Here is a 27050-nt window from a genome sequence, read left to right as displayed (position 1 = left end):
TACAGTTTTATAACTCCATTCACGAATTTCAGATGGGGATCTGGAGGTCCAAGTGGGCACTGTGATCAAGAAGAGGCACCTCTTTCCCGAGGATTGGCAGAGGAGGCAGTACCAGCAGATCATGCCAGCCTCGTCCAAGCTTGCCACCTGGGTCAGTGCAGGCTCCAGGCTGCAGAGAAACACCTAGCAATGTCACATCGTTATCTCAGACCTGCCAGGGTAAGTACCAACCACTCTCTCTGCTACCTCACAGTCACTCTGTTTCTGCCAATGCACCCACCTCCCACCAAAGCTCATGCACGTCCACTCTCACAAATGCATTGCAACACCTTCCCTCGCTAGGTCTCACATCCTATAGCCTAATCCATTCCATGGACTGGGGGTGTATGTGCAAACGGTCACCACTGCAACCTTTCAATACTACAGTGTGCCCTGCAATGCAAGCCTGTGCTTCCTTTATAAGTTCTGAAACTGTACAGGTGCCAGGATGGTCATGAGCTGTTTTTAGATGCTGAATGCCAAGGTACCAGATGGAGGGATATGTATTCTCACGTAACATCATTCTGGACTTTTTCAACTGTTCCCGTGCTAATCTTTTTTCTACTCAGTAACAACACTAGCTTTTTTAACTCTGTAACTACACTTAAAAGTATGCATACCTCACTCTTGTACAGAAAGGCACCAAAAGATGACAGCACAAACTTTTCATTACTCTCATTCGAATGCACATGCCAGTAAAGGCTATTTTGTTCTATTTAGGGTTCGTGCTGCAGATTGGTGGCAGACTTCACTGAAGTTGTTCAGCTGAATCAGGCAGATACACAGCTGCTTTCCATACTGAATGTGGCTGACATCTAGCAGGTGTGCTACATTTGCTGACATGGGAGGCTGAATGTGAATGAGACAAGTTGTACCATTAATGAGGTGTTTGACAAGTATTAATTACTGTCAACCGGCAACTTTCCGCTGCCTAGTGAGGATCTCACCACGGCTCTTGTGAAAAGATGGCACGTGTTACACCCACCATCAAAAAGGGCCTCACCTGACTTCCACCCGATTCTGCCACATATCTCATCACAGCCCATGTCGTTCAGGCCCCTACAAGATTTTGCCCTGACAATTAACAGTACCTGCTGCATCTCCATGCCAACTACAGTCCAATGAATCGGTGCCTTCCTCTCATTCTCTAAAAATTGACATTCCCTTTCCAATACTGGTCTCCATTTTGATTATACCTCCCCTGTCTTTCCCTGCAAAGGCTTATCTCTATGGGGCTGCTCTCAGCAAAGCTAAATAAAAACTGAAAGAACTGCAGATGCTGTAAATCAGGAACAAAAACAGAAGTTGCTGGAAAAGCTCAGCAAGTCTGGCGGCATCTGTGAAGAAAAATCAAGTTTAACATTTAGGTTCTGAGCAAGTCATCAGACCCAAAATATTAACTCTGATTTCTCTTCACAGATGCTGCCAATTCTGCTGAGCTTTTACAGCAACTTCTGTTTTTGTCGTAGCAAAGCTAACCTATTATTGAGTATTCCCTCCTGACAGCAACATCTATTTTGCACTTATATCTTTCATTTATTTAGATCTTCAGCAGTCACAGAATTTTGCCCTTCTTTGAGTGTTTAATTCACCATCACCTCTCTTTCAGGTATGCCCACCTTGAGGAAGTTCTGCTTTTCTCACTGACAAGATTTCCACTTGAATCTTTAAGCTTATTCATCGTTGTTGTTTTCTATTTCCATCCGAGTGTTTGATTAAATGTTTGCCAAAACTCATTTTCAAAACCATATCTTCTCATGACAGCCTCCACCTCTGGCTTCCCCACATGAATTTCAAATGAAGTTCTATCCATTACGTTGTGAATCCCACCGAGGATTACAACATATAACACTTCTTTATACTCATTGCATCCTGAGGTCCACACTCGGTGCCCTGTGCTGCCATATACACATTCTCGATCTTTGTCTTCATTGACACCACCTCACTCTATTTCAAAGCTAACCTGGTCTCTAGTTTCATTTCATTCCATTCTTAGCTTATTCATTGGCTTAACAAGAAACCTTTAATCTTCATTTTAACTACTAAAACACACAAGCTCCAAAAAACTCACCGGTACTGATACCACTCTGGATTCTGCTTAGATCATAACAAGATTAAATGTAGGAGCAGAATTAGCCCATTTGGCACATCAAGGCTATTCCACTATTCAATCATGGCTGATATATTTCTCAACTCCCTTCTTTTGCCTTGTCCCATATTCCTTTAACCCCTTATTCAAGAAGCACCTATCTATCTTGGTCTTAAATACACTCAATGATTAGGCCTCCACAGTCTTCTATGGCAATGAGTTTCACAGATTAATCACCCTCTGGCTGAAGAAATTCCTCCTCATCTCAATTCTAAAGAGTCGTTCTTCACCAGGAAGCTGTACCCTCGGGCTTTATTCTCTCCTATTAGCAGAAACATCTTCTCCATGTCCGCTCTCGGGCCTCTCAGTATTCTGTAAGTTTCAATCTGATCCTGCCTCATTCTTCTAAACGCCATCAAGTACATACCCAGAGTCATCACCTGGTCCTCACAAGACAAACCTTTCATTCTTGTGAACCCTCAGTAGACCTCTCCTCGCCTGCTCAGATTCCATCACTTCTTCCAATCCCACCTCTTGTCGTTACCCTCCGACCTTTCCCTCTCTGATGCTGAATAATCTGCATTCAGCAAAGGACTTTGTTTCATCGCTTTACATGCTCACCTCAATAAATTTCAGGAACAGTATGACCTGGAACTCATTTTTTTGTCACATTTGTCTTTCTGTCTCCAATCCAGGGACTGGTTTCACCCATCTCCAATTCTCCACCCTCCCTCTGTCTTCCCACTGTACTTAGCTTCTTCATTGACAACTGTCAGCATGTTGGCAGCACCATTAACTACTCTGCCTGCCTCACCCATTCTAACCTATCTCCCCTGGGATTTGCTGCACTCCGTTCTCTGAGCTCTAACCTTTACTTTGTTATCAAACCTGCCGATGGTGATGGTGCTCCTTTGTCAACAGCATAAAAATAATCATGTTTCAGCCCCTTTCAGTTCCAAAGAAGTGTCCCTGAAATGTTAAGCCGGTTTCTCTCCCCACATTTGCTGCCAGACCTGCTGAGTTTCTTCAGCCCTTTCCATTTTTATTCCCATTTCTAAATTTGATTTCTTAAGAGTCAGTCTGATGTGTACAGGGTGCATAAACTTCTTTACAGCCTATAAATTCACACATCCAAATGTAACGCACAAGTGATTTGATCAGGAAATAACAGAGAATAAAAAAAATGAGTTAACTGGAAACAGGGAAGAATCTTTTAATCTCTCTGATAGGGAAAACATGTTGGTATTTATAATGTACATGCAAACAACTAATAACTGATGTAGACTAGATATGGCATCAACAGCACAGGAGCGTAACTATAACATATAAAGCACAGGAAATGTGTATACCACAATGCTTCCTTTCTTATCGGGGTGATTATGTGAAATACAAGTGGGTCATGGAGAACATGGCATATCTCTGGTGTACATTTGTACCAAATCATTGTAGGGCTAACATAAGCCTATCATTTTATAGCATTATTTGGAAGGGTCTCAAATTTCAGTAAAGTAAGCATTCAATTTGAACTTGCCCCTAAATCAGTCAGCAGTAAGTATCTTCTACGTTAACTATAAATGCTACAATTTCATTATTTCACTAAAGCAGTTGTTTCCTATTTATTTGTTTGAAATTTGTTTTTGCTTATATAAAAAGTGATTTCGGAAATTATTTTTAACGCTTTGGAACATGTAAATGAACATGGTTTCCAGCGTGACTTGGCAAGTTGGATCCAAATTTCGCAAGACTCAGATGGTGGTGGTAAAAGGCTGGGATCAGTGCCAAGTCACTTATTGTTCAATATATGATATCCGTAATAATGTGGGGGGCAAATGATATGTAAGCTTGCAAATGACACAAAGATTTGTGGATGAAAGTGAGGAAGAAGTGTTAAGTTCTCAGAGGTTACAGGCTGGCTGGTCAGATGGGCAGATCAGTGCCAGGTGAAATTTAAACCTGATAAGTGGGAGGTGACGCACTTTGAAAGAAGTAATGAGTCAAGAGGTTACTCAATAAATGGCACAGCATGAAGAAGCTCAGAAAAACAGAGGGATCCTGGGATGCTTCTCCACAGATCCCTGAAGGTGGCATGACAGGTCAATCAAGTAGTTAAGATGGCATGCAGGACACTTGCCTTTATCAATCAAGGCACAGATGATAAGAGTAGGGCAGTCATGTTGGAGCCATACAAAAAGCTTTAATTGTGCCACAGCTGGAGTACTGTGTGCAGTTCTGGCCACCGCACGATAGGTTTGCACTGGAGGGGTGCACAGGAGATTCACCAGGATGTAGCCTGGGATGGAGCAGTTTAGCTATGAAGAGAGAGGGGACTAAGATCAAGTTTTCCTTAGAGCACAGAAGGTCGAAAGGGAACCTGATACAGGCATAGAAGATTATGAGGGGGATGGGCTGGGTGGCTAGAAAGCAGCTGTTGCCCCTAGTTGAAGGGTCAATGACACAGGAGCATTATTTAAAGGTGAAAGACAGGAGATTTAGAGGAGAATTAAAGATATTTCACCCAAAGGAAGATGGGGATCTGGAATGTATGAGCTGTGAGGGTACTTGAGGCAGATAGCCTCACAACCTTTACAAAAGTACTTGGAAGAGCACTTAATAATGGGAACTGCAGATGCTGGAGAATCCAAGATAACAAAGTGTGGAGCTGGATGAACACAGCAAGCCAAGCAGCATCTCAGGATCACAAAAGCAGCCTCTGATGAAGGGTCTAGGCCCAAAATGTCAGCTTTTGTGCTCCTGAGATGCTGCTTGGCCTGCTGTGTTCATCCAGTTCCACACTTTGTTATCTTGGAAGAGCACTTGAAGTGTTTAAACTTTAAGGCTATGGGTCAAGTGCTGGGACTATTGTAGATTTATTGGTACAGATTCAACCGGCCAAAGGGCCTGTTCTGTATTGCATGATTCTATGATTAAATATTGTTTCTCTCTACTTTCTGTATTTTTGATTGTGGACAGAAATGGGGAAAACTAAGGATTGTGGACAGTATGACTGCACTTCTTAGAAGCAAGTTAGCTGACACTCATTCCGAGTGCTGTTTATAATACTGTTTGTTGAAGCAGTGGGGGAGGTTACTGCAGATGGGCTTTAGCCAGGGGGTGTGGGTGAAGGGAGTTTCAGCTGGTAACAAGCAGCTGATTAACTGGTCACCAGCCCACACACCATTGATGATAAAGGCCTTCTATCTACGAACAACGGAGTGACAGGGCTCCCAGATGGTTGCACAGCTTGTGGGTGTGAATTTATGGTGAGAAGGTATCAGATCTCTGAAAAGGAAGTGGCTACCCTTTCCAGTAAGAAAACATCTCAAGCTGAAACAAAGCCAATCTATTTTCCCCTCACCAGTTGTTGTAGCCTTTAGTTTTCAACAAAAATTCAGAGACTTCATAAGTGTGAACCAGTTGCTCTGGGCCTTATGAAAACAAATGAAAGTTCCTGGAGAAGGAAGATTGAGGAGCTATAAGTCCTGACAAACAAAATGGATGATCTCAGCGAAACCTGTGGACAGGGGCTGATAACTGTCTTTGTAGTCTTTCCCTCCACCCATTTATCTTTGAATCTGCCTGTACATTTGTGTAGAGGGGTAAGTTTTGTAAGAGGATTAGAGTTTTAACTAGTAGTTATAAGCTCTTGATTCATAATTCTTTAGTTAGTCTCTGTTTATCTGCAATAAGTAGAAATTCTTGTAAAGTCTGGGAACCTGATCCAGGCTTTCTGTTAACCTAAATGACAGATAAATTTGGGAATTTTGCTTCCTTTTATAAAATCTTTAACTTTTGTGACAATTCTGAGAATGACAGGGGTTGATTTCTAGCTTGCTTCCTCAGTGAGGTGTGACAAAGAATTATTCGCTACAACAACGAAAAACATATATAACCAGTTTTTGCTCCGGAGACTAAGTTTATTAAAGTTATATGATACCATAACAAGAAGCACTGATTTGCATTTAAACAATAATGCCTACAGGCAACATTTTAAAACTAAAATTAAAACCACTTGTTTGTACCCTAGTGAATGAGTCTTTATTTTTGATACCAACTAGTTTCACTTGATACGAATACAAAAGGGAGAATCAAATCTTTCCATTGTTGACTGTGATTTAATGACTTCTGTTGGAAATACACACATGGATGTCTGTAAAGGTTTGGATTGGGAGTGAATGTGATGCATCTCATGAGTAACAAGCTACTACACTCATCGATAAACTCACTGAAGAACAGTCAAGAAGTTATTTAAAATGATGTATGGAATGTGGGTGTTGCTGGCTATTTACTGCTCATCCCTAATTGTTCTTGAGAAGATGGTGGCGACAAATCTACATCTAAGGTTGCAGTCCATGTGGTGTTGGTACATTATGCATCTTGGAGTGGAAATGTAAGTTTATTTTTCCAGCAAAACAGCATTTGGCAAATATCGTCTCATTTGGCTGCAAATGGACAATTGAACAAAAATTGCATTCAATGAATCATCTTATTGCATCACTCGTTCTAGCTGTAATCATAACAGAAGTGACAAATGCTCTGCGAAATTAACAACTAAAATACTTAAGCAGCAAGTGTGAGCACTGTCATGATTTAGAAGTCTTGCTGTTTAATAAGGGTTGTTGCTTCTTGTCAATTTTCAGTGATCTCCTGACAGCATCAGGAACATTTTCTACTGGTCATCCTAACATAACATCTTGTCTAAACAACAACAACAACGACATTTGGAGAGATCTCTTACATTGGTAAAAACTGTCGCGAGGGTCATACTTCAGCATTTCTGCTGGATGGTCTCTGCGTGAGCTGGATTGGCCAAAATTCTTTTTATGGCTTGCTACAGACTGTGGAATGTGCTGAACCTCATTTAGTTTTATCAGTGACTCGTCTGGAATGGAAAGAGAACTATAAAAAAAACTTCACCAGTGAGATTCTGTTCAAAGAGGAACACAATGTTGAAGGTTTCATTTCTCATTTAATTTTTTGAAAAGCATTAAGTAACACAATAACAGTTGCAAGTTTAGCTTATTGTCATTTACCAAAATTTCCTTTAGATCTGCAAATAATAATTGTATGAGAGTAGAGAACTGGCACGTGGGGACTATTTATAGCAGTAAAAAGTTAAGTACAAATATGTTCATTATTATTAATAAACTTGTCTGTGCATTTTACTCCAATTGAAGTTTAAACAGTTACTTTCTGGTTAAAACCAAAACAAAAGCTGAGTATGTTAAAAGAAAATCACAGTTTCTTTCTCTGTATTTCAGGTCAGTCTCTGGGATACTCAGAGGTTTTGTCTCCTTTATATAACTTCATTGCTATCTTCTTTACACTCTGAGTTGGTTCTAATAATTTATCATAATTCTAAGTAATACAAAAGTAAATGTATAATTTACAAATAGAAGTAAAGTGTGTAACTTACTAACATAAAGTGAGATATGCTTTGAATCAACAATGTCGAATTTAAGGCCAGTATTATGAAGTCGCCACTACAGAAAACAGAGAATAAATATGATACTTAAATTAATGACAATTAGCATGTTGCCTTTTTATTCCACCCTCCAAATTCTTTAGATGAACTAGCTTACCTCTGCTGCATTGGCCAGCTGCCAACAAGGTTATTATTTTCCTGCTTTGTCACTTCAGGGCATTGGCTGATCTCTGCAGTAAGTCCCTGTTTTAGGTTGCTTCATATAAAGTCATTCTGCTTTGTTGTTTTTCTTTCTGTCATAATGGGGCTGGTATGTGCACTTAGCGTCTGGATTTGTGCCTAAGCACGTCTTTGCATCTCAATACATGAGCAGCACCATTTTGCAACAAATTTGACACCACTCCAACGTTCAGAGCAATGTGACATTTTCTTATAACTTCACTACAGTTTGGTGTGAAAAAATATTTATGCCACTCATCTCTTTTGCTTACTGTCTCCGTACCTGACCAGCCCGCTCACAGCCTTTCTCAGCTACAGATTCTCTTTGTTGTTCTTTTCCATCAGCAGTCTCCCATTTATGAGTTCTCCTTACCCAAATACCCTGCTCAAAACCCTCACTCACAACTCTTGTCATTCCCCCACCCTCTTCCCTACTCTCATCACCCTCTCCCGAGTCCTTGCAGTAAGTAAGGGTAATACATAATATAAATAAATGATTTGGAGGAGAATGTAGATAGTCTGATTGGTAAGTTTGCAGATGCAGCAAAAATTGGGGGTGTTGTGGATGTTGAGGAGGATTGCCAGAGGATGCAGCACGATGTAGACAGGCTGGATACGTGGCCAGAGAAATGGCAGATACAAGTTATGTGGACAAGTGTGAGGTGATGTATTTTGGGAGATCCAATGCAGGTGGGAACAATACGGTAAATGGCAGAACCCTTAGTAACATCAACATACAGAGTGATGTAGGTGTACAAGACCAAGGACCCCTGAAAATGGCAACACAAGTAGATAAAATGGTCAAGATGACATGTGACATGCTTGGCTTCATCAACAGGGCATAGAGTTTAAAAATTGGCAAGTCATCATGCAGCTGTATAAAACTTTAGTTAGGCCATATTTGGAATATTGTGTACAGTTCTGGTTACCACACTACAAGAAAGATGAGGAGGCTTTGAAGAGGATATAGAGATGGTTTTCCGGGATGCTATCTGGCTTGGAGGATATTAATTATAAAATAAATTGAACCAACTTTGTTTGTTTTCACTTGCACATCAAAAGATGTTAGGTGACCTGATAGAAGTTCACAAAATTATGAGGCGCAGCTGCAGTCTTCTTCCCAGGGTAGAAATGTCAATTACTAGGGGATGTAGGTCTAAGGCAAAAGGGGTTGAGTTTAAAGGAGATGTGTGAGGCAAGTTCATTTGTGCACAGACAGTAGTGAGTGCCTGGAATGTACTGCAGAGGAGATGTTGGAGGCAGATACAATAACAGCATTTAAGAGGCATTTTGACAGATATACTTTCCCCACAGAAACCTAAAGGCCCCAGTGAAAACCATGGCAGCCTGGGTGAAGAATTACAGGTCCCATTGCTTGCAACAAAGTTATACCAAATTGTCTGATTCCCACTCTGGAATTGCTGCGGCAAAATCCAACTTCATCCAAAGAGGACTAGTTCTATAAAAACAATTGAGCTGAATTCCAAATAATGACAGATCTAGCCCATTTGAACACCCATCAAATCCCTACCTACTCTACCCTACCACCAAAACAGAGAATGGAAAATTAAAATGTTTGGTAGGAGAAACAGATGTGCAGAGTATTTCATAAATGGTGAAAGGTTAGAATGTAGAGATGTACAAACGGGCATAGGTGTCCATGTCGATAAGTCACAGAAGGCTAACATGCAGGTGCAGCAAGCTGTTAGGAAGGCTAATGGTATATTAGCTTTTATTGCAAGAGGATCTGAGTACAGGAATAGTGAAGTCTTGCTTCATGTATGTAGCAACTTAATTGAAATGTACATGGAATTTTGATCTCTTTTTCTTAGGAAAGATATTATTGTCATTGAGAGATTACAATGAAAGTTCATCAAGCTTGTTTCTAAAAGATCGAACTGCCCTATGAAGAGAGATTCCGCTAGATGGGACAAATTTCTCCAGAATTTCGAGGAATGAGAGGTGATCTCATTGAAACTTACAAAATACTGAAAAGGATAGACAGGTTTCATCAGGTAAGATGTTTCCCCTGACTGGGGAATCTAGACATGGAGTCACAATTTAAAAATAAGGGGAATTTGGTCGAAGGTGGGGAGATCGTTTTATAAATTCAGAGAGGAGTGAACCTTTGGAATTCTCTATCTCAGAGGGCTGTGGAAGCTCAGTCTTTGAATATGTTTCAAGTAGAGATTAATAGATTTCTGATTACTAATGGCATAGAGGGTTATGGAGTTTGTCAAATAACAGCATTGGATTGTTCGATCAGCCGTAATTGAACCGAATGATGAGGAAGTCTCAACACGCTGAATGGTCTACTCCTGTTCCAAAGTTTCTACCTTATTTTAGGACATCCCACAGAAAACTTCAGCGATCAAGGCTGAAGTTGGTAAGCTAACTGAAACCTTCCTCCGAACCAATCCAGACATTCATGTAGTGTTCCATAATTAACATTGAACCAAGGCAATAGAGGCCCAAATTTCCTTTGTACAGATGGAAAGGAGGTACAAAATCATGCATCTTAACAACTAGGAGTTTTTTAAATTTATTCACTTGTAGGTCATTGACGTCGCTAGCTGGCCAGCACTTGTGCCAGTCCCTAGCTGCCCTTCAGAAGGTGGTGAGTTGCCTTCTTGAACTGCTGCCGTCTGAACATGCTAACCACAAGGTTCTTAGAGGGAAGTGTTGCAATAATATCCAAATCTACGGTACTCGCAGGCTGAAGAGAAATGAATCACTCCAGTCCATTCAAGAGATTCTCAGATAACTCCTACTGCTTGTATAATAGGAATTATATAGGAAGGTTTGAGTGCAGAAGTTCAAATTGTCAAGGATATATGATATCCAAGGATCTTTGTAATTTAAATTCTTGACTTCCAGAACAGATAATAATTTCCCAAGATCAGAGACACAACTCAACCTTTGCCAACCTCCTAAATCCTTATATATATGTAAAACCTTTGATAATTTCAAACTTGCTTCTGAGTAGTTATCAAATAATAGTGTACAATCTCACCCAACATTCAACCCACTGCTTCCAACAAGGCAGCAATACTCTCACCTTGTTGCCCAGGGAACAATTAGGTCAGAACAACATCCTTAAGAGGAGTGAAGAAACTCAGCCAGAAAAGCTTTTGAAGGGAAATGAGAACACCAACTCATTATCACATTACCAGCTCAATGCATGCTCTTATAATGACACAGTCAGCAACTAACCCTATAGTTAGTGGAATGGCATTCTAAGAAATTACACATGGATGTGCAACAGAACTTACAGAAAATAATCTTGTCTTCTCAGGACAGACTGAAGCATGGTGGTAACAGTATGTGCCAATTATAAGATGCACAGCAGTGACTCACCAAAGCCCTTTCAACAGCATCCTCCAAACCCACAATCTCTACCACTAGGAGTAAAAGGACAGCTGCATGGGAACACCATCACCTATAAGTTCCTGTCCAAGCTACACACTGTCCTGACTTGGAACACAATTATCGTTTCTTCATTGTCGCTCGGTTGAAAACCTGGAACTTTTCCCGAACATCACTGTGGATGTAACTATATCACATAAACAACAAATGTTCAGGAAGGCAGCTCACCAACACCTTTTCAAGGACAATTAAGAGATAGAAAATAAAGAAGCATTAACCAGCGTTGTCCAGCTCCTGCAAAAGAATCCACTAAAACAAATGCAACATCCACAGAGAGCTTTGTGTGGAACAAGAGAAAGAGAACCAAGCAAAAACATCTGGTGGGAAATTACAATGAATCGATCAATTGTCTGAAAAATTGCCAGATGCTGATCCACAATGTCAATGAGGAGAGCAGCTCTGTGAGGGTGGAAAACTGCATGTTAACAACTTGGTTGTGTCTGAAACAGTTGAAAGGAGGCATTCACAAGATTCACCTATCAACAAGTGGTGAGGCAGTGTGGCAGTGGTAATGTCACTGAACCAGTAACCCAGAACTCCAGGCAAAAGTTCTGAAAACATGAGTTCAAATTTGACAATGGCAGAGAGTGAAATTTAAATTCTGTAAAATTCTGGGATTAAAAAGCTGACCTAATGGTGACCTAGCAATCAATTTCATCAGCTCACTGCTTCATTAAAACCTTTAGAGAAAGAAATTGACCATCCTTGCTAGCTCTAGTCTACATGACACTCCAGTCCAATGGCAATGTGGTTCACACTGAAATGCCTTCTGGACAATAAATGCTGGCATAGCCAGCTTTACCCACATCCCATGGAGAAATAAGAAAAAAAACATAACTGTGCAAAATGTGGCTAAATAAAATACAAAATCAATCCTACTCAACTCTACTACCGCATATTTGAGAGAGATGGTATTTATGAAATGGAATGAAAAGTTGAATCTTGAAGAGAGTGAGAATGGGAAACATGAAGAAAATCTACCTCTAGTACAGTTCAGCAGACATGAAATGTACACATTTAGGTTACAGGTAAAGGGAGAGGAGTCAGACTGTTCCCTTTAAGGCACTATATAGGACACAAGGATCAACCAACTACCTTGCAAACTAACTCAATCCCCACATTGGCTAACTAACAGTTATCTGTCAAACTGTGGGCAAAAAAAAACCTCCTAAATTATCTCAAAAACAAAGCAAGTAAGCACTAACTTTCTGGAGGCAGCCATATCATTCCCTCAGGACATACTGATCCCACAGGGGACCGGGTAAGTCAAACATCAGCTTGTGATTCATTCAAGAGGTATAAAGTGGCTACGTTGATTCACAAGAATCCTCCCTTCATTATGGACATAACCATCCTAGAAGAGGCCAATCAATCTTCGAAAAGTGGGAGCTCACAACATTGCACGAAGTTCTCCTGATTGCCCGCACTGAAATTCACACACTCTTCTCCCACATGTAAAGTACAGTTTCAGAACAGACTTAAACTGTGCCCTCCATCCTCAGCAAAACAGGCCTCCAGTAAATCACCTGGGAGTCTTTTTCTTTCATGCTTCAGCCCAATTGGAAAAATGGAATTACTTAGAAACATAAATGTACAGCAGAGAATTCTGAATAACAACTACTTATGAGTGAGCATTTTACTAATCGCAAGCATTTCATTTGATGAAGGAAGCAACAAACTATGCCTACGGTATAAACCCTGATTTTGCAACAAAGATTTAAACTAAATTCTATTACAGGAAGTAAAATATGCACTCTAAAAGGAAACTATTACAAATGAGAAAACGCAATAAATTTTTCAAAGTTGATTAAAAAATTCAAAAATACTTACTGCAACTTCTATATGATCTGTTCCTTGAGCATTTTGTTTGTGCAGTACCTCAAAGTAATATTTCTTAAAGGATAACAACCTACAGAGAGGAAATAGGAAAGAATGTTTGACTCAAGACCCACAATTAAAAATACAAGGAAACAACTAATCACGGTGTATAAATACCAGTGCATCATATGTCAGTGCTTTAGTACAGAAATTAGTTGCTAACGTCTTTGGAAAATCACAACTTAAGTATTGGAACAGATCCCCACAACTCAAGTTGAAGTAAGTTCCGCCAAACTACTTTCATTTTTGGCATATCTCTCGACAAATAAGGAGACCAACAATTTACTCAGGACTCAAGGTCTGGGCCCACTTGTGGTAATATTTCAGGGGAGGAGGTCATTCCTGGCCAGACCAGCATTGATTGACCATAAAATGTGAAGCTGGATGAACACACAACTCCTGAGATGCTGCTGGGCCTGCTGTGTTCATTCAGCCTCACATTTTATTATCATGGATTCTCCAGCATCTGCAGTTCCCATTATCATTGATTGACCATACCTGAGTTAGACACTTTCTTGAAATGTTGCAGTCATTGTGGTCTAGAGTGACAACGCTGTCATTTTAAAAGGTTATTTTGTCCCAGCATTTTTCTGTAGAGAGGTTATAAGGCAGAGTTGAGGAACTGGCTCCTGAAGATGACTTATGTAAACAATTTGTGAGGCTTTGGAGTGTTTTTTTTGAAAAGTTGGAAGAATGGAAGCAGCCTGGGTGTGGCCAGCTGTCACAGACCAGGGTTTCCAGTTTTGTGTTAGCTTTAGACGCAGAAACTTTTTTTCTGATGAAGGGTCTAGGCCCAAAACGTCAGCTACTGTGCTCCTAAGATGCTGCTTGGCCTGCTGTGTTCATCCAGCCCCACACTTTATTATCTTGGAGTCTCAAAGGATTTGGAGCTTCAGTGAATGTCTCTTGGCTGCTACACTCTGAATTTTCTCTTGATGTTTCTTCCTCCTAGGCTGGAGAACTGCATGTAAGAATCTGTGTCTAAATTTGCCTTTTTGCCAAGGGGTGTGTTTATGGGATGTTACAACATTGGAAAAGTTAATTAGTAATAGATACTGTATTTATGATTTTGTTAAGTTTGCCAATGTTTAATTAATTAATTAATTAATTAATTAATAATAATTAAGTTATTCTAAAATCCTCTTCCTTTTGTTTGTATTTTAACTGCAGTGTTTAAATAAATTGTGTTTTGCTTAACGTCGAGTAGGTTGACCAGTCATTATCATACCCAGAACACACACTTCATATCTACCTTTAAAATAAGAAAAGGTTAGGGTCTGGGCTACGTTCTTAAAATATTTTGAGGGGGTTTGGTCTGGTCCATAACACGAGGTTAATCCACAGTGCTGCGAGGTAATGAGTTCCAGACATTTGACCCAATGTTAGGGAAGGAATTGCAAAATGGCTTCAAGTCAGGATTGTGTCTGGATGGGAGAGGAACTTGCAGGATGTGGCTCCATGCAACTATTGCTGCCATCCTTTTAGGTGACATATGCCATCCCCAATTCAGTAAAGACTAATATTTCATTTGACTATTTTCTGTAGTTGCACCTCAACTTCTCATTAAAATGAAATATTTAGGGCAGCACGGTGGCTCAGTGGTTAGCACTGCAGCCTCACAGCACCAGGAACCCGGGTTCAATTCCATGCTTAGGGGACTGTCTGCATGGAGTTTGCACATTCCCCCTGTGTCTGCGTGGGTTTTCTCCCACAGTCCAAAGATGTGCAGGTTAGGTGGACTGGCCACGCTAAATTGCCTGTCGAATTCAGAGGTGTGTGGGTTATTGGGGGATAGGTCTGGGTGGGATGCTTCAAGGGGTGGTGTGGACTTGTTTGGCCGAACGGCCTGTTTCCACACTGTAGGGAATCTAATCTAACATGGACAATAACATTCAGATCACTCTGGTATATAACATACAATTTCTCTCTGTTCAAATAATATTCTGCTTTTCTGTTCTTCTTGGCAAACTGGACAGAATGGCAAAATATGGCTAGGGAAGGGATATGAGATTTACAGCTGGGAAGATGATAACTTTCTGTGGGGTTGAGGGACACTACTTTTAAGAATACTAAATACATTTTTACATTAAATGGGAGTAGTTTGCAATGGGTTGATGATTTTTATTTCTGTATTTTTACATTCTTTCACACAATATGAATGTTGCTGATAAGGCCAGCATTTATTGTCCATGTTGAATTGCTCCAGAGAACAAAGCAGTGAGCTGCCTTCTTGAACTGCTGCAGTCCTGGGGACCCACGAAAGGAGTTACAGGATATTGTCCTAGTGTCGGGAAAGGAGCAGTGATCAGGATTGGGGCAGGGCGAGCCTTACAGGTGGCGGTGTTCCCATTCTAGTACTGTTCTTGTCTTTCTAGTACGGGGGAGGGGGAAGCTTACAGGTATTGGAGAAGGCGCTGTCAAAGGACCCTTGGTAAGTTACTGCAGAACATCTTGTAGATAGTGCATGGTGAACAAAGTAAATATTGGAGGTGGATGTTTCTGTATTTCCTCTTTATTCATTTTTTTCAGTCTGGTTTTACTTTTTTTCTTCCAATTGGAAAATATCCTCGAATGTGGTGGTTGAGAGAAGGATCTGATGACAGCAGTTGGCAAATTTTGACTGACTGAAGGGGCCTAACTGGGGTGAAGGTGAAGTTTTAGTGAGATTAGTGACTTCACAGTAATACAGGGTGGCAGCAGGAAGTCACACGAAGAGGATAGACGCAAATTAAAATAAAACAAAGAACTGCGGATGCCAAAGATCTGAAACAACAACAGAAATAAGTGGAGAAACTCAGCAGGTCTGGCAGATTTGTGGACAGAAATCAGAATCAACATCTTGAGTCCAATGACCCTTCTTTAGAACTGTATGTAGGATATTGAAGAAAAGTTGATATATTTGCTGAAGATGGTGGTGAGGGGTTGGGAAATGGATTGAATGGAACGGTGGAAATGGAGTTTAGAGAGGAAAAAAGAGAACTAGAGTTGGGCAGTCAAAGGGAAAGATGATAGTAAGCCTGGGAGAAAGAAAAACTGATAATGGAGACCATTACTAGATGAAAATGGGTTTGCTGTGCTGAAAGCAGCCCATGTCATGACAGGTCCTTTAGTGGGGTGGGTGTTGGTAAAGGACATAGAAGAAGGTATTTAATTCTGAAAAAGGGTCACTGGACTCAAAACATCGAATCTGCTCTCTTTCCACAGATGTTGCCAAACCTGTTGAATTTCTCCAGCTGTTTCTGTGTTTGGTTTGGACTCGTATCCTTTGATCTGCAGTGCCATAGTAGCAGACCATCTTTTCCCTCCTGAGGGTGTAAAATAAACTCAAAAACAAAACAACACAAATAAGGACTTTAGGTATATACACACACACGCATGTTCTCTAACAATGAACATAAAAACAGAAATGTGCTTATAAGCAGAGGAGACTGGCTTACTCTGTACATCAGCATTTGTGTTAATTTTATACACATCACTTCACATAAATGCACCATTTTGACAGATCATTTATCATGTATTGCCTAATTTTTAAGTGCTAAGTATGCTGCCTCACAGAATTAGAGTAAATGAAAGTAGCAGACGGACACTGCCATTAGATTAACGTATTAGCACATAATTACATTTGCCATTGATTACTGCTTAAAATCTTGTACAGAACCCATTTGAAAGCAATCTTAAGTGCTTTTAGAGACTATAGTAAAAACTACTTATTGGAGGAACTCATTATTTTCTTGAGTGAAACCAATTCTATTTGCTATGTATAATTAATCAGAAAAAAGTGCTATTTTCCTACACGCCACAAATAGCATTTAAGCAGCTTTAAACATTTAGCTGCTACCCAATTGGGTTACATAATACAATTTCAAAACTGGAAGGATGCTACTTTTAATCATTTCGATCATAAAAAGCTACAAAGATGCTGTTAAACTGGAAAAAAAGCTAGCAAATGCTGAAAGCACTTAACATGTCAATCAGTATGGATAGAGAGAACGGATACGTTAAGTTTCCAGATGCAGATCCTGTGTTAAGCATCACCTAGAGACTGAATCTAATTAATTAGTGATCCACTCCTTCTGTCAAGCATGCTTTAAAGAATGATCACTTTACATGGTCCATTTTCTTCATTTCCCTCATCATTTGCACCTCTCATATTCATGGTTTTGTGATATGAATTCCAAACCAGCCCTACAAGTTTGGGAGTCCCAACCAAGATCATTGTTGGAGCCTCTCAACACACCAACAACTTTCCTCTCCTCTAACTATATCTTTTACGCAACAATATTCCAGTTAACAATATGGTCAGATGTTAATGTGTTTACTAACTCAGTCCAACAATGTTAAAGTTGATCTGATTTACACCAAGGGCTCAATTCCCCATGACAAGCAAACATTTGCAAAATATTTATCAGATACATCAATAACCACCAGAGAAACATTTCTCACTATTGTCCTCAGGAGTTAGTCCTGGAATCCAGGTTGCAGCAATTTCCAGAGCTGACCCCAAAGTATATGAGTTGGGGCAAGGTCAAAATGTATGCCTTGATTTTGACAAATGTTACTCAGTAATTTAGTGCAGTAGAGATTGCAAATGATCAGTTTATCAAATTACTGCACTCTATTATCTAGTTATCAGAAGATTGCTACCCTACCTACACAGACGCAAAAACATTACCAAAGTTTTGGGCTTGGACAGATGGTGGCAATATTATCACTAGAATAGTAACTCAGGCTGAATACTTTGAAGACAAGGGTTCAAATCCCACCACAGCAGCTGGCAGAATTTAGATTCAATTAATAAAATTGCAAGCTTGTCACAGTTATGGTGATCACAAAACTATCATCAATTGTTATAAAATCCTATTTGATTCACTAATGTCTTTTAGGGGAGGAATTCTGACGCTATCCAGTCTTACCTACACATGACTTCGGATCCACAGCGATATGGTTGACTTTTAACTGCCCTCTGCCAGTTCAATCAGTGATCCCTCTCTAATTTTCTTATCAGCCACACAGACATCTGCGGTCTGTATCTGGCAGGGACACCTGGAATCGAAAGTCAATGCCATGATCGCTGTACCAACACTGATCACCATGCACAGAGCAGCTGCATGTATGTACAGCTGCAAAGTTCCTTCAAGGCAACCTTGCAGTCATGCTCCTTTGAGGGAACATTGCAGCTAATCTGTACAACGGAAATTAGGAATGGTCAATGGTGCCTACGTTCCATGAATAAATAAACAGAAAAACCTCTAAAGACTGCTCACATTAATGGTACCAATAATGGCAAAACCTGCACGAAAATTGAAGGAGGTCAGACTTCTGCTCTGACGTGTCTGGGATTCATCTTTCAAATATCATTTTCTTCCAATTTTGCACATTTTCATATCAGAGGCACACTTTGAGAAATATACATGTGAAAATATTTTATTTAAATGTCGTGTTTTGTGAAATATGTCAAATTAAAAATTATTCACATCATTTCAGGTAAATAAATGCACAAATGTAGAGCCAGCAGAAAAAGCAAGGGCACTATTTGTGTAGTTATATAAAGGAGCATTTTTAAAAAAAAAACAAGGCTTTCATTTCCTGCAATTATTTTCTTTCTTTCCCTTTGTCTTTGATCTTCCTGTCCCACTCTCGCATTACCATCAAGCCAACCATAGTTCATAAAGGAGAGCAGGAGGTTACCCATCGACGAGCCATATAAACACCGGGCTATAACAGCAGGTCAGAGGCTAACAATTCTGCAGTGAGTAACTCACCTCCTGATAGCCCAAAGCCTATTCGGGCAGAAGTCTGTAGATTATAACAGAATACTCCCCAGTTGCCTGGATAAGTGCAGCTCCAACAACACTCAAGAAACTTGACACCATCCAGGACAAAGCAGCCCTCCTGGCTGGCACCACATCCACAAAGCAACCACTCCTGTCACACCGATGCTGAGTAGCTGGGTGTGTACCATTGGAAGAAATTCTCAGACAACACTTTCCATAGGAACAGGAGCATGCCATTGGTGAGCAAACATTTCAACATCTTTTCAATACAGTGTGAAGCTGGAGGAACACATCAGAGCAGGCAGCTTCAGAGGAGCAGGAAAGTCGCTGTTTCGGATGTACACCCTTCAGTCCTATGAAGAGAGATTGAGCACACTGTAGTTTCTAGAGTTCTGAACAAAAAGGGGTGATCTCATTGAAACGTACAAAATGTTTAAAGGTAGGTAGTAGATGCAGACAGGATGAATCCCCATGTTGGGAATCGCAAAACAAGGGCCACAACTTAAAAGTAAGGGACCTGCCATCCTGGAACAAGCCTGCTCAACCGTTGTTGATCTCCTTCTATGGCAACAGTATCTTTCCTGAGATAAGAAGACCAAAATGTCACACAGTACACCAGTTGCAGTCTAACTAAGCTCTTATATAAATGAAGCAAGATTTCACCAGGCCTGTACTGAAATCCTCTTGTGATAAAGGCCAACATGCAATTAGCCTTCATAATAGCTTGCTGCACCTGCATATTACCTTCAGCGACTTATTGACAAGGCCACCTAGGTCCCTTTGCACATCTACACTTTCTAATCTCTTATCATTTCAAAAATATTCTGTACGTCTATTCCTCCCACCAAAGTGAATAAGCTCAGATTTTCCACATTACATTCCACCTGCCATTATCTTGCCCATTTATGAAGCATGTCCAAATCTTCCTGAAGGCACTTCTTCACAACACACATTCCCACTTAATATTGTATTATCTGCAAATTTAGAAATATTACATTGGATCCCTACAGCATAAGAAAATCTCTCTGCAAGGATCAGTCTCAGTTTTGTTAAAATGTAAGCTGTCCAGTTTGTCCCATAGCCTGGACCAATACCTCAGAAATCTGATGGCCTCCCTCCTACACCAGTTCTTCAGCCATATGTTTCATTGATTGGTCCACCTGTTTTTATGCATGTGCCTAACATTACAGCTCTTGAGGTCCTTTTTTTTAATATTTCTTTCCTAATTCCCCAAATTCTGCCTTCATGATCTTATCCTCTTAACCCCATTGAAAGAGCTGCTCAGTGACATTCTTGACCCTGGCAAAAGGAACCAACACATCACCCTGAAGTCACAGTTCATGTTTCAGCAAGGCCTCTTTCATCTGCAAACACTGAAATCTCCTATCACTTCCCTCCTCACTCCCACTGTACAGCTGGCACACCCTTGATATTTTGGCCTGATGTCTAGTTGCACTCCTCTGAGGGACTATGGTCTTTACTAGTTTCCAAAACGAAGTGCTGACTAGCAAGCATGATACAATCAGGGGGCTCGTGCATTAGTCGCTTGATTTTTGACTGATGACTAGGCAATCTACACTTCCCCCTTCGCCTGTTCGCTTCAAACCTGTGCTGTGATCATCTCGATATACTTGTTATCCACGGAGCTCTTTACCTTGTGGGAGCTGAACAGTGACGTCAGTTGCTGCTCAAGTTTCAACACAGGTCCCACAACCACTGCCATGTAGAAAGTGAAGGGCAGCAGATACTGGGAAGTACCACCAACTGCTAGTTCCTCTCCAGGTCTCTCATAGTCCTGACTTGGAAATATATCACCATTACTTCAGTATCACTGGGTTAAAATACTGGAACTCCCTCTCTAACAGAATTGTGGATCTACATACATAAATTGTCTGCTGCAGTTCCAAAGGCAGCTCACCACCACTTCTCAAAGGTAATTATGGGTAGGCAATAAATGCTGCCCCAGCCAGTGTTATGTTCCATGGATGAAGAAATGAATAAAGACCTACACTGGTAGCTGCACTTATATCTAAAAAATATAAATCCCTATCAAATGGACATCTCATTGCTGCCCAGTGTGAATCTTACCATGCTGCTTTGATAAAGCATAGAAAAAGGAGCAATATGATTGAGATCGAGATGGGCTTCACCGGGCTTCTTGATAAAAACCAAAAGGACTGTGGATGCTGTAAATCAGAAACAAAAACAGAAGTTTCTGGAAAAGCTCAGTAGCTTCTCTGAGGAGAAATCAGATTTAGCATTTCAGGCCCGGTGACTCTTCCTCAGAACACTCTGAGAAAGGGTTACCAAACCAGAAACATTAAGTTGAATTTCTCTTCACAGATGCTGCCAGACCTGCTGAGCTTGCCCCACCCCTAAAATATTCTGCCCCTTGTGTTTCCTCATCATCAATGCCAACTGATGCACCTTCAACTCCAAAGCCCCACATATTAAGCCAACCATGCCATCCTGCTCATCCTCATTGTTCTTTATAGCTCCAATATCAACTAAGTGCCAACTCATTGTAAGCAATTTCCAAACACCCACTACTATTACCTTTACATCGTTAAAGCCAATTTACCAGTATCCCTCAGACATCATGACAAATGCTGAGATGAAATAAAGTACTAAATCTCCGTATTTTTAAAAACAGTCAATTCTTAAAAGTCCATTTGCCACTTATACAATCATTCAAGCACTTAATCCCTTACAAAAGCATGCATTTAATTAAAGTTTCCCCTTATTAAAACAAAGGTATTCATAACAGCTTTTCAAATTCCCCAAGACCACCTGGAGATGTCAATCAAACTGTGAACTATAGGTAACTGATAGGTAGTGAAATCAGCCATGCAATATAGATTCAATAGTCTGCAGGCATCTGGCAACTGACTAAGTGAAACAGCAATCATTTCTTTCAAACAACAATACTGATTCTACAAAACAAAAAGAATCTGCAGATGAAAATGCCTTGTCAGATTGACAGTTCCAAGGCGATTATAATAATCTTTTACAAAATGCATGTCTACTTAACAAACCCAAAGGACAGTCGATCCATCCCAAAGGGAAAATAACCTATCGCAAAGATGTCTCTGGGCAAATCCATAAGGGTACTGAGTTCTCCAAATAATCCATTCCTGAAATGTGTAAAGTCATCAAGTCTTAAAGATCCCACTTGAGCCATTTGGGTCTATTTGATGGTGGCTGCACCTTTACCTTTCACATCAGTTTCTGTAAAGCATGACTGTGCAACCTGCACATGTTCCATTGCCCCACCCCAAGAATGGTGGGTGCTGGATTTGGTGATGGGCTGACCAGAACCTGGAGCTCTGTACTATTGTCAATACACCGGAGACCCTGTCCATCACCACAACTGTTCAGACCTCTGTGTATCCTTACTCAGTACTGTTGTACCATTGTAATTGGGACTGTCAAACCAGGCTTAGAATACTTCTGAAAATTGACTTCATTAAGAGTAATATATATTTGCATTCAAAGGTCAGAAACAAATTTTATTCAATATATATTCCAACAATCTTGACACATCATTTTAACTGTAGCCTTTCTAGGGACAGGCAATAAATGCTGTCCCAGCCAGCGATAGAATGTCCCACAAGTGAATAAAAAAAATTTTTTACAGCTTATAAAATGATAATAATACAAAATAACCTGTACTGGCAAAATTCAGTCAACTATTCGACATTCATGATGATAAATAGCAAATGCAGCCTGAGAAAGGACTACAACCCTGGGCAGCGTCTCCGCGAGTAGTTAGCTATCATGTTTCCAAAGTTAAATTTTCTTACACAGAAGCTGCAGTGGAGAAATTGTTCAGCCAATTGAATACCATATACCTACTGTGTGGGCTTGGAGACTTGATTTTGAAATTTTCCAAATTCTCCTGGGGCTGTCCACTCCTTACCAGTCTATGTTAAAAGACAGGAGAATGTTAACTTGTTTGCAGGCATAGTACTTCAATGTAAATAGGACACTAATGTATGCAGTTCTTGTTTCACTAAACATAACATCCATTCACACAAAGGAAGTGCACACTGTTCAGAACTTCTTGATTTGCAATGATGAATTGCAGGTTTTGGATAATTTAGGTGCATTTGGGAGGTCAAATCAAGTTACAATAGTCCAAGTTGCTGATGTGGAAAATCTAATGAGATTTTCCTGTTTATATTTAACAAAGCATGCTTTGTTTGCATCATCAGTTTTTGCAATGAATTTATCAGATGTTGCATTACTCCTTTGCTTTCCCTCTGACTCTACTATCAGTCTAAAAAATGAAGCCAACAGCATAAAACTGTTGTCTTCACTTGCTGTGAATAAATGTTAGATGCTGCCCAAATTACAGTTCTTTTCCATCACCCCTCATCCCTCTGCTTAGGTCTTCCATGAGCATTTAGCACTACTTGTGACTTGTACAATGCAAGATTGATATCGGTACATCCGGTTCACCACCAATAAAGTAACAGAGAAGGTTCATGAAGGAAATGCACTGGATGTTCACTATTTGGATTTTAAGATAGTGCTTGACAAAGTATCACACAAAGGCCTATGTAATGAAATTAAAAATTGCGCAATCGGGAGGTCAGCATTAGTTTGGATTAAAAACAATTAAGGGCAGATTACTGCAAGTGTGACCATTATTTCAATGCATAAAGACAGATAATGGTGTTCCTAATGTCGTTGTTGTGGTTAGTTTGCAATAATGTGTGCATGAGAGTCAAGTCCATATTTTCTCTTTGCGTTGACCTTTGTGTTGGCATTTGTGTTTTATAAGAAACAAGTCTTTTTGCAAATGAATTATTCTGTAATTATTTTTCTACATTGTAGTTTTCTCACAACATTTTTATCACAGCAAACACATTGTTAAGTGAATAAACAAGGCATTTATCATCTCCTGCACTGTAGACAGATTAAACTATGTTGTGATGCTACTTTCTGATATCATTTTTATCAACACATTACCAGTATTTGTAGCTGTAAAATGCACAACCATTAAGGAACCAATATGACATGTGAATAAATAATACAAATCAATTTCATTCTGCACAGAGGGTGAAACAAACCCTTAATGTGGGCAGGCTTTGGAACATAGAGTGATATCATACCTTTCCAACTCTAGCCAGAAGTGTGAGATTTGAAGGGCTCTCATCTGTGCTCAGCCAAAACTCAGAATTATCATCAGAGGCCAATGCAAACTGAAATTCACCTAAAGACAACAAGATAATTAATTACTTTTCGAGCAACACCAACTGGCCCTAAATTGGTTTCCTGCATCTCTTAAAAAAAAATCATGCTGGGTGAACACAATGGGCAAAATCAACTCTCAGGGCATTGATCCTGAAGGTTACAGGTCAGACTGACAGAACAGTTAACAAAACATAAACAACATTGGCCTTTAGAGGTAGAAGATTGCAAAAGCAAAGAAGATATGATAAACATTTGTGCCACACAAGTGCCAGGAAACAACTGTATCCAACAAAAGTTTTATGGCTTTACCATCACTAAATCCCTCCACTACTGACACCTGAGGTTACCACTGACAGGAAACTGAACTGAACCAACCATATAAATAATGGGGCTACATACAAAGGTCAGAGGCTGAGATTCCTGTGACAAGTAATTCATTTCCTAATTCCTTTAAGCCCATCCAGTGTCAACACAGCACAAGTTAGGAATGTGATAGAGTACCCTGACCTTTCCTTGTGAGTGAAACTCCAAAAATGCTCAAGAAACTGGATGGGCTTGACAAGGTGGACAATTTGCTTGGTACAAAATTCACCACCTCCAACATGCACTCTCTCCACCACCAATGCACAGTGACAGCATCGTGGACCTTCTATGAGTTACACTGCAGTATGTACCCAAGGATCCTTTGACAGTAGCACCCACATCTATGACCTTTACCTGCAGAAGGTCAAGGGCAGTAGATGTATGGGAACATCCTCTGCCTGCTAACATACAGAACTATGTGGGGGAATGGTTCCAAGTTAATTGCTCTTGCACAGAGTATGGGCATGACAAGGTCACATAGCCTCCTTCTCCTGTGCTGTAACCATTCTATGATTTCCCAGCTCCTTCATAAATCAGACACTATTTATAATTGAGCATTGAACTCGGTACAAATCTATAAAGTAGAAATTTATCACAATTAATGACATCCTATCCTTGCCTCATGCCCACGCAGAGTGAAGAATGTAACCATTACAACTGGACCCACTGGTAGGAGAACTGATAGGAGCTCTTGTATGAACCCCCTTGGGGAAGGGCCATTGCTTAAGTGCCTATCAGCACTTAAATAAGCAGCATTAGCTGGCTTATTGATTAAGAACCCGCAGAACTGCCAAAAGCATCACTGCCACCATCACCACAACCACCACCCCACCTTAGAAAAGCTGCCTGTCAGTCAGTGTTCAGATACTCTATACGTGGACATCAGTGTTCCTGCCAGCTTCTGATAACGCTGTGACTAGAGACCTAGGATCAAGAGGGGTCCCACAGCTTAGGTGAGTGGGGGCAGGTTGAAAGTTGCTGGGTGGGAATCATGGGCCAAAAGAGGAAGTTGGAAACAAGGGCAGTGAGACAATGTCCAGTGCCACCACCCAGGAACTTGCCCCCATCTCTCACCTGCTTCTCAGCGCTGGACTCCTTGATCATTCTGAGTGTCTTTGCTTGTGAGACCTGCCAACCCGTTCACAGGAAGCAATTTCAAGTGGTGTGCTTTTCAAGCTTTCCATAAGGTGAGCCTCCTGCCCACCACTGGAATACCAGTGACAGCAGGAAAGGCCTTTCCTTGGGCATGAATTTTCACTTCTTGGCCTGAATTCGCATCAGTGCGGGGAAGCTGTCCATGTGCCTTCCCACTCTGGACCAAACTGGGTGAAGTAGGAAGGCACTGGTGTTCCAACCCTCAAAATCCTTCAAATGAACTGCCCCTCACATCCAAACCTGGCTCAGGGAGGGGTATTAAATTCTAGCAAAAAACATACACTCAAGCACAAGGCACTTGCTTCTGGTAAAGAACATTAGGAGCACCCCACTCATCCCTCCAACTGGCTTTGCTGAAACCACACTTTCATTTACCAGTGAAGCTGAAAATTGCTCCAAAGTTAATTTCCATCTGCCACCCTGACCCTAAACCAGTTTCATGTGGCTTTTTTACAAGTTAATACAATCTTCTGTTGAAGTGGAGATCCCCTTTGTGAAGGCCAGAAGAAAAGTGGTTTGCCCCTGTCTTGCACACAACCTTTGTGTGCTTGTTGGTTTTGGAGGCAGTTTTTAAAAATTACATCAGTGTAGAGCTTGTGACCACTGGGATGAGATTGGAACATTCAGGAAAAAAAGCGTAAAATAATCCCACTGTTTCGAAAGCCACTCTTATATGATGTATTATAAGGCAGGTGAGTTTTTGAACCAGTGGTTCATCAGGGGGCTCCACCCCGCAAAAGTTAAGTGAAGCACAACTGTGTAAATATTGAAATGCAATACAGTACCTTTTTCATAGATCATAGAATCCCTACAGTGTGGAAACCGGCCATTCGATCCAACAAGTCCACACTGCCCCTCCGAAGACCATCCCACCCCGACCCATTCCCCTAATTTCCCATGTCTAACCCACTTAACCTAAACATCCCTGGGCACTATGGGCAGTTTAGCATGGCTAATCCCCCTATCCTGCACATCTTTGGACTGTGGGAGGGAACCTTCATTGAAGAAAATGCCATAATGCATTCAAGAATATAAAAGAATGTGTTGGTAAACTTTAATCATGTTTGGTACAAGGAATTAAATACACAGACTCCTCTGGCTGTAAAGTAAATCAGTTCTGCTCACCCTGTTACAGGAAGGATATTATTAAACAGGAGATAGTTCAGAAAAGGTTTCCCAGAATATGGTGGAAATTGAGAGCTTGAGATATAAAAATAACCTGGAAAGACTGGACCTTTCTTCAATGGGATGTAGGAGGTTGAAGGGTGACCTTATTGAGGTTTATAAAATCATGAGGGCATACAGTAGGTATGCGACAAGAGCCTTTACCCTAGGGCGGGGGGAATTCAAAACTCAGGGACATATGTTTAAGGTGAGAGTAGGAAGATTTAAAAAGGACACGAGCAGCATTTTTTTTAACACAGAGAATGGTTCATGTGTGGAATGACCTGCCAGAGGAAAGGGTGGATGCAGGTACAGTTACAAC

At 40.6% G+C, this 27050-nt stretch overlaps 1 protein-coding gene across 4 annotated transcripts in view; it reads right to left on the bottom strand.

Moving 5' to 3' along the window:
* The window catches only part of b4galnt3b (beta-1,4-N-acetyl-galactosaminyl transferase 3b), a 174587-nt gene that overhangs the window by 30622 nt on the left and 116915 nt on the right, over positions 1 to 27050 (bottom strand). For all 4 annotated transcript variants that reach the window (XM_048549108.2, XM_048549110.2, XM_048549107.2 and 1 more), the window contains 5 exons: positions 23965 to 24065; positions 22703 to 22770; positions 13026 to 13104; positions 7542 to 7608; positions 6864 to 7007 (listed from right to left, as the gene is read on the bottom strand). In XM_048549108.2, coding sequence (XP_048405065.1) covers positions 6864 to 7007; positions 7542 to 7608; positions 13026 to 13104; positions 22703 to 22770; positions 23965 to 24065 — 459 coding nt within the window. The remainder of the gene's footprint in view (positions 1 to 6863; positions 7008 to 7541; positions 7609 to 13025; positions 13105 to 22702; positions 22771 to 23964; positions 24066 to 27050) is intronic.

This window comes from Stegostoma tigrinum, chromosome 18 (assembly GCF_030684315.1).
Source record: "Stegostoma tigrinum isolate sSteTig4 chromosome 18, sSteTig4.hap1, whole genome shotgun sequence".
Lineage (NCBI taxonomy): Eukaryota > Metazoa > Chordata > Chondrichthyes > Orectolobiformes > Stegostomatidae > Stegostoma > Stegostoma tigrinum.
The sequence above is the reverse complement of the archived record's forward strand: the minus strand, read 5'-3'. Positions and strand labels throughout refer to the sequence as shown.